The 9,314-nt window shown below is 41.3% G+C and overlaps 1 protein-coding gene across 1 annotated transcript in view; it reads right to left on the bottom strand.

Moving 5' to 3' along the window:
- Positions 1–852: 852 nt before the first annotated feature.
- The window catches only part of T265_01572 (hypothetical protein), a gene marked incomplete at both ends in the record, with an annotated part of 15,427 nt that continues 6,965 nt past the window's right edge, over positions 853–9,314 (bottom strand). The window contains one exon of the mRNA XM_009165631.1: positions 853–1,172. Coding sequence (XP_009163895.1) covers positions 853–1,172 — 320 coding nt within the window. The remainder of the gene's footprint in view (positions 1,173–9,314) is intronic.

Consider the following 9,314-nt stretch of genomic DNA (forward strand, 5'->3'; position numbering starts at 1 on the left):
TCATGTTATTTTACTAAGCATCGTTCCTATGACTGCAATATTTAAACCTAGTAGTTTGCAATGTTTTTTCTATAATACCACGAGTTTGAGTCTAATGCTTTACCTTATACGTTTGCATGCTCATTCCAATTCTTCCACATTCGAACATTCGCAAACCTGCAGCCTGCCAACATCTGTTATGTTCCGCAACGAACAAGTAGGGTATGACTGACTTAAGATAGATAACGTTGCTCATGCGCTCAACATGTGATTTGGACGCGACGCGATTCCAGTTCTAATTTGTATTATCATTAGTAGAGGGAAGTTAAAAGAAAATACAAAAAAAACTGCTTTTGACGTCAGCTTGGTTGGTAGTTTTCGCGTGAAGACAACACGCCATCAGCCAGGAAACCTAATTTTGGTAAAACCGTACACCGACCGTTGAACGACCGCTATCTTTTTTCATTTGTTTGCTCAAATCATACCTTCTGGTGTGATCACGTGAAGTGATTTCTCGGTCTGTTCTCTCGGAATTCCTATGGTTTTATACTATTCAGTCTTCTGCCAGAATAAACCATCTTACATTAGAGATATCAGAAAAGGAAGCAGGTCGTTTTGTTTCATTTAAAACAATCGAGCGCAATTGGATGTCACAGATCTCTGTCCCGAAAAAAAACGTCACGAGAGAATAACAGTTTTCGTGACTCGTTGCACGTTTCCAATGTTGCGCGTTTTCGACGGAATGGGATATTTGCCTATTTACCTCAAGTTTCCTTTGCCCAGTCATTAACCTTCGGAAAACTTGGCCCAGAAAAAACCACGTGGTTAAGCAATACAGTATAAAATTTTATTCAGGACGGACCGCAGCTGTAGTCATTGTATCGAAATGAAACGTTCGTGACGTTGTGACGAACTGGCTTGAGAGTGCTCACAGCGTGGTGCGTAGGAGACGTTGATGCACGTGTTCTTCAGTGTAGGCTGTCGTCTGGGCTGTCTGGTGTGCTTTTTGGTGCAAAATACAGCCAAAAATGCCCGACGAAATCGAACTGACATCAGGCTGTATAGGATCGGGTTAACTGTTGGACTGATGTAGTATAAAAAGCCTGCAAACAGACGGAATAGGAAGATGGCGGATAATAGGCAATTATCTGTCAGGTTGGTCTTTTTAGTTAAAAATGGGTTTGTCGTGCATGCTATAAAAATGGCCTCAAAAGTCCATACAGAAAAAAGCCGGTAGGAGTATTTCTCGTTATATATATATATATATATCTATATATGAAATAACAGTGTTTTACTGTTGCACAAACTAAAATCTACTTTCTTCAGGCAAACGTTTGAATGCAAGGATTTGAAGACTCTAGGAATAGCAGAATGTGCTGGCTTCGCGGACACGGAGGTTTTGAGAAACAAATGAAGCTGCATTCATGAACACACGAACAATGTAGCTTATGGTATGAAGGCGGGTGAGTTTTCCTTGAGGCTTAAAACTGTGTGAAGATATCCGAGTTTAACAGTACGTCATGAGCTCAGGATTATTCCATATGAATTGCGAGGACAATATTGTCACCTATGGATTCTGTTTACATCATGCTGAAAGTTTATCAGCACTAACAAACTTGAGTACACACCGTACGACGCTAAAATCTGAATAGCTGAGTTTTTTGTTAGTGATTCAGTCGTCACAGCTTACAAGTTCTTAGAAATACCGGGTGGCACCTGGTATTAGAATCGTTAAGGTCATCGTATATACCGACGTGCGTACGTGTCGCTGCACAGGTGATATGCCAAGAAAAATAACTCAGAGTGTAACAACAGCTCAAGAACATTTAGTTACAATTTAAGTTCACCGAAACTATTGCGTCCAAACAAAGGCATCTGGCGAAAGACTGTGCACGTGGATGTGACACCTGGTGCAATCTGGTGTGTCACGAAATCTGAAGTCAACCGTTCACCTGTAAGCTGCATGAACGAATATATAAAGCAGAATAAATGTGTGTAACTGCGCAACGTGCAAAAGCTACTTGTCAGACAGTGTTCTGTTGTAGTTTGCTTTTTAAAGACTCTTCCTCTCAGTTACCATGTTTATCATTGTATCTTGCTGGAAGTTCTTGAGGACCGCATAAAACTGCTTGCTACCTCGGCGCCAAACTACACTCTCCATACTACATAAGTAGCTTGATTCACCCTGTTCGCTTAAATTTCCAGCAGTAAAAAAGAGATGAAGCTTTTGAAGAACTTGGATATTTTGAATGCATATTAATGAAGTGGTAAAGAAGGGTTACGTTCACAGTGAGATTTGTTGTGGACACAATTGCTTTGGGCATAACACATTAAGTGGGCAATTACGTCAGACGGCAGTATTGGCTGACTCTTCAGCCTGCGATCAAGAGTAAACCCTGCTATAAGTTAAAAAAACATGCAAGTGGCTGTCCCCAAAGTACCTGAGCGCAAAATCACAAACTGCAACCTAAAAGATGCCCACTGGGTTTCAAGCGTGTGTCAAGCTGCCTGACTGGGAAGTCCTGACTGGCGGGTTAATCGATGGTCACAGCCAGGACAGCTATTGCATCGTCTTTCAATGATCTACTTTCTTCAGGCAAACGTTTGAATGCAAGGATTTGAAGACTCTAGGAATAGCAGAATGTGCTGGCTTCGCGGACACGGAGGTTTTGAGAAACAAATGAAGCTGCATTCATGAACACACGAACAATGTAGCTTATGGTATGAAGGCGGGTGAGTTTTCCTTGAGGCTTAAAACTGTGTGAAGATATCCGAGTTTAACAGTACGTCATGAGCTCAGGATTATTCCATATGAATTGCGAGGACAATATTGTCACCTATGGATTCTGTTTACATCATGCTGAAAGTTTATCAGCACTAACAAACTTGAGTACACACCGTACGACGCTAAAATCTGAACAGCTGAGTTTTTTGTTAGTGATTCAGTCGTCACAGCTTACAAGTTCTTAGAAATACCGGGTGGCACCTGGTATTAGAATCGTTAAGGTCATCGTATATACCGACGTGCGTACGTGTCGCTGCACAGGTGATATGCCAAGAAAAATAACTCAGAGTGTAACAACAGCTCAAGAACATTTAGTTACAATTTAAGTTCACCGAAACTATTGCGTCCAAACAAAGGCATCTGGCGAAAGACTGTGCACGTGGATGTGACACCTGGTGCAATCTGGTGTGTCACGAAATCTGAAGTCAACCGTTCACCTGTAAGCTGCATGAACGAATATATAAAGCAGAATAAATGTGTGTAACTGCGCAACGTGCAAAAGCTACTTGTCAGACAGTGTTCTGTTGTAGTTTGCTTTTTAAAGACTCTTCCTCTCAGTTACCATGTTTATCATTGTATCTTGCTGGAAGTTCTTGAGGACCGCATAAAACTGCTTGCTACCTCGGCGCCAAACTACACTCTCCATACTACATAAGTAGCTTGATTCACCCTGTTCGCTTAAATTTCCAGCAGTAAAAAAGAGATGAAGCTTTTGAAGAACTTGGATACTTTGAATGCATATTAATGAAGTGGTAAAGAAGGGTTACGTTCACAGTGAGATTTGTTGTGGACACAATTGCTTTGGGCATAACACATTAAGTGGGCAATTACGTCAGACGGCAGTATTGGCTGACTCTTCAGCCTGCGATCAAGAGTAAACCCTGCTATAAGTTAAAAAAACATGCAAGTGGCTGTCCCCAAAGTACCTGAGCGCAAAATCACAAACTGCAACCTAAAAGATGCCCACTGGGTTTCAAGCGTGTGTCAAGCTGCCTGACTGGGAAGTCCTGACTGGCGGGTTAATCGATGGTCACAGCCAGGACAGCTATTGCATCGTCTTTCAATGAGTCGGGTACACCAGCCACAGCTGCCTGAGAAGTCCTGACTGGCGGGTTAATCGATGGTCACAGCCAGGACAGCTATTGCATCGTCTTTCAATGAGTCGGGTACACCAGCCACATCGTTCAAGTGTGAACACGTTGCCCTGTTGAGATGTAGGAATTCAGATGTGTCTAACGTGAGTCGGTGGAGTAGAGGTTACATGTTCGCGGTTCAAATCCCCGCACTGCTGATGAGCGCTAATAAGTGCGAAACTCGAGTCCAGTGCTTTCCTTTGGTGTGGACTCACCGGAACTCACCGGATTCACCGCCAGAACAGAAGGACGACCGTTCAAGCGAGAGCGGTGTGACAGTGAGCAGACATTTTATTGTTTGCAAACTCGACAATGAGATGCACAATGAAATGCCAGAGGCTGAAAACCATTGCTTAGTCCCTATTTGGACCGCAATGCTAGGTCCAAGAGAGCGGGGTTAAAGAGGTTTTCTCCAGGCCGTATCGATGAATTCTTGATGAGTTTAAGAAACAGTTGAACAAACGCACTACTTATCGGAAACAAGCAACTGATTTTGCTGTCAAATCTTATGCTCAATCATCAATCTTATGCTCCACCTGAACCAGGATTGCACAAAATTCGACTTATACGCTCATCTGTATACCAATATGGCTTTGACGCGGGGCACACTTAGAACCAAGCTGAACCGTTTGTGATTTTCGTAAGAAACAGAATGTACTGCATCAGGCTACCTCATAATCTAGAGATTCAGGTGAGCCTAACATCGAAACCGAATTGATATGCAAATGAATGTATTTGTCTAAATTCATCATCCCCTTTTGGTTTGTGACAAAGTAGACACACTGCAGCAATGGAAGAAATTTTCATTTGCATATGAGTTTTCGAAATCGCCATTTAATCAGGACTTTCGGTACGTAAAGGTGGACTTTGGATTTCAAAAGCCATAATATTTTTGTCATTCAGTGTGCATACTGACTTGCTTGAGATTTGAGGACGTGTTCTCATTCGCTTTGAAATGATATTCTGTCGACAGCTGACCAGATATGTTGAATTCACAGCACTGCGACAAAAGCTATCTGTTGCATGACAGATTATTAATTCGAATTTCCTATTTATCAACTCGCATGTTTGTAAAGAAGATCACAACAACTTACATTTATTTAACTTATTTGCATAGGATTGTCGAAGGATTAATGTCAATAAAAGTGGCCAAAGTCAAACTGCTTCGCTATTCAGATATCGGTTTCAGTGTACATTCTTTTAGTGACATTCATTCACATTCCGAAATCTGGTTTACAAAAATGAACACGGATATCGTACTTGTTTTGGTTCCTCTCTCCTCGCATACTTGGGTCTGAAAAATAAAATAGTGTCTAATCTCTAATAAGCATGCCCAGTTTTGTATAGGCGCTGCAGATTCCCATAGATAGAGCAGAAAATGATACCGGGGTACAAAGCGCAAACGGAGAGAGTAACCGCGGAACGAATCACTTCCGAAAATCGTTTTCGGTGTGAGGGGACTGGTAAACATTTCGGCCTGTAAGTGAAACCAAATTATGTTGAAAAACCAAGTCGTTGATGTTGTGCGTCTCACCTCTTTAAAATGGAGTTTTGCTCAAAAATAGATGGCCATACCTTTTGATTCATATGTGACAAACTACTTATTTAATTTTAGCTAATCTTTTTTATCCATGCCCTCAAATGCTAAATTATCAGAAAGATATTGATCTCTCCTTATTCGCTTCCACCTTGATCCTGTTCAGTCCGTAAAGAATGACAAATAAGTATATTTTTATAGCAACCATGATTTTGTTAGGAAATCTAGTGCACGACATGCAATTAACCAGAAACACAGTATCTGCAATAGACGTAGTAACAGTATCGCAGGGGTGTTCAGGCATACACTAATCTGTCTTTTATTCAATCCCTCTTTTAAACATACAACTTGCCGATTTTGATATCACAAATTGTGTTGGCTGAAAATTATTCATTCAGTTGCCTGGAAACATCACAAACGAGTGATTTAGCTGGGTTCCAGGTGAGTCCCACGTTAAAACCAAATTTGTTTGCAAATGAGTGTATTTCGTGAAACCTATTCCTCTTTTCTTAAGGGCATTATGGCAACACGCTTGACTGCCTGTACCATCAGCAGCGAAAATTATATAATCACTGGCTAGTGTTTAATCACACTCATGCTTCAGCAATTTACTCTTTCGCATGCTCCAGTCATCATGGCAACCCGACTATGTTGGCGTGTGCTAGGTTCTCGAAGATTATATGGTTTGATTAAGGGATAGGTTGACTTGTTCACCTTGTGATTTCCAGATTCTTTTGAGCTCTTATCTGATTAGGTGTGTTTTTGCATCACCAGAAATCTTTATGTTTTCTGTGCTCGATATTTTCGAGCAATGTCTCGACAAATTGTCAAAGCGCTTATAATTCATCGTCATTGATCGATTCGCTTTTGTTGCATATTGTCTGCTGCTCATGCCCACACACGCACACCCTTAGATGGAATTCCTTTTTCTTGTGTTGCGTCAAAACTGCAGAAAGTTTCAAAATTTGGAGCAACTTGATTAACGTAAAAATGTAACTTCCAAACCAAAGGCTCTACGAAAAATGCTCAAGGAACATTAAATTATATCACTAATGTCTGGGTGCATCTTCGCCTGCAACGCCATCCACGTGTAGTAGCCCATTCATCGTTGTAGCAAACTGTGCAACCCATGATTGGTTTGGAATAATTTGAAATAAGTTTTCCAGATAGGCTTTCCTCGTTTGCCCTTGTCGTGTAAGTTACCATCATCGTGATGTCGGTTGCGCCACCGGTTTACTTTTTGTATGGATAACGTTATCGGCTAGTACTTGAGAAATACTGAATTGCAGGATGGTGGCGAGTCTTTTGGTGCTGTAGTAATGCCAATTCAAGTAATTTACATCTTTGTGTACAGAGAAGTTCATAAAGATTCGACTCTCAAAAGTCTAATTACGTTGGACTCGGTAGCAGTCTACAAGGACCTCATTTGTATAATGAGGGAGAAATTTCCCTAAAACGTACATCCTAATGTACGCGAAACCACAAGGCAGCTGAACTGACCCAAAAACACAGCAATAAATTGTCTCTATACAGAACGAATGACCAGCCCAAAGTGAAGAGAACGTGTTACAGAAAAGGACAATGTTAAATCATTCTTCTTGCTTGACATTCAACGACGAGGAAAACAGGATCAGACGGTGAGAGAGCTACTTGATATGGCGTTGTACCTGAAGATGTAAACCTCTTGAACTATCATAAAATGCATACGTTCCTGCCTGAAAATCCACACCACTTACTGCATTTGAAGAATCTCATCGTCTACAAACCTTACTGGATTGAGGCTAATTTTGGTGGTGATTGATTGTTAGTTAATTTGGACAGATCCGATGCATATACATTTCCCTCCAGGGATATTTGCACACACAGAATCACTTTTGTTGGACGAAAAAAGCGATAAACGCCCTGTGCCATTTACAGGGATTCCTAGGCCACAAATTGTTTGAAGCACAATGCCTCTTGATATTAAATCTGTGCTTGTTAACCTCAGGTAACAGGAAAGTACATGAGAACGGGATATTTTACGACATTGTGCGCAGCAGTAAAAGGCTATATTATACAAAGAACTGGCATCAAGGTTTAGGAGTTACCAGGTTGTACTAAAGAACAAAATCATATTGAGGCAAGCTAGCTCGCCAGGCGTACATGGGTGTTCATGTCAATGGATGCCAGTGATCACTGGTTAACCAGCGGTCAGTAAGTGGCTCATAGTGAGAAGATATCACAAAATGAGTAAAGACTGCTTTTGAGAAGTCACCACTCAAACAATCAGTCAGTTGTGACCATGTGATGTAATCTCCGTGATTAGTGGATGGTTGGCGCCATGGTCCGCCCGGAAGAAGGTTAGTTCCTCTGTTTTTCGGCCACTCGTGGCCAAACGGTTAAGGTTTCACTCACCGATCAGTCACTGGTTCGTGAGGTCCGCACTGCCAACGATTTCCATAAGGATAAACAGGTATATACGGCGTTCCAACTTTTCAGCACAGATGCGCTCTACTAACAAATGGAATTTCTGCCATAAAACCCGGACCACAACACGAGAGGTTGCAAATGCCAGCAGACCTGAACATAACAGACGCACTTCATTTGCATCAGGCAAATAGCAAAGGATCCCGGTTTATTCGACGGCTTATTTTTCATGTTTTCTATATGGCACGCTCTCTATATTTTTTCAGGTTTACACAGTTTAGTTTAAATCGAGAACTGTTTATGTTGCGGACAAATATCCTTTATTAGGAACCCAAAATGATGACATACACAAGGTCACTATACTGTAGTGAATTACCTGAGAATATAAGAACCATGACTAAAACGTCTTAAATTCATTCCGGTGATTGAAAATGCCTCTCTAGACTACTCAAGCGTTTACTAAAACGCTAAAGATATCATAGACAGGAGATTTCTTCGTATCATTGTGGTGAACTTTTGCGGAAACACTCGAAAACAGATTTCGGGTTAATTACCTACGAACAGTCCCTCTAAATCACAAGCAGGTGGATTAAATCAGACTAAGATACCGAGTTGATTACGTTTATTTGAGGATTAAATTTAATCCAGAAGGATGGAAAATGGCGAGCACTTTTCAGTGAACCGTGTGCTTGAGATGCACTCTATGGATCTGAAAGCCATTTTGCAAGGGTGCTCCTTGGATTGATCTACCTACGTAGATGGATTCCACCTCAGAACGAAAACGAAACTTTAACTGCTTCACTCTCCAAATTTTGCTTCAGTTTCTATATCCTGTATGTGCAAACATACTGAGTGTCCTTTATCCATCTTTATTAAGAAGTTAAATGAAATCAAACACGAACATGCATTCCCAGAGAATGCATGAAAACTACCATCGGAATGCAGATAGAAAACGCATGCATTTGTCTGTTGTTCTGTTTGCTGAATTTGGTAGTTTGGTTGCAAACATTTTGACATCAGTTTGGATAACACCATCAACGACCGCCACCGCTAAACGGCGAAACATTTTTAGCCCTTGACCGGTGACGAAACGTTTACAGTCAAACTACAAACTTCAACGGACAGAAAAAAACACCATCTATACACCCCAGGGCTACAAACGGTTTATTCATGTGCGCTCATATATCCAGCGATAGGGCTGAGGGTTCGCTGTCCTAAATAAATTGTCAACCAAACAAAAGTTGTTCCGGACGATATCACGGTGAATTTGGCACTGTTTGCTATTAGGTGTAGGCTGTTCCGCCAAACTCGAGGCAAGTGCGTTTTACCGCAAAGGCAAACATTACTGTATCAAATAGGCACACACAAGACCAGAGTGAACCCGACTTACCAGAAAGATAGAATATAAATTCTACTGTAAAGTAGCTGAGTTGAATGTTTGTTACTGTCACAACGCGTTGTAAGTGGAAAGGCG

This window comes from Opisthorchis viverrini, assembly GCF_000715545.1.
Source record: "Opisthorchis viverrini unplaced genomic scaffold opera_v5_17, whole genome shotgun sequence".
NCBI classification, from domain to species: domain Eukaryota; kingdom Metazoa; phylum Platyhelminthes; class Trematoda; order Opisthorchiida; family Opisthorchiidae; genus Opisthorchis; species Opisthorchis viverrini.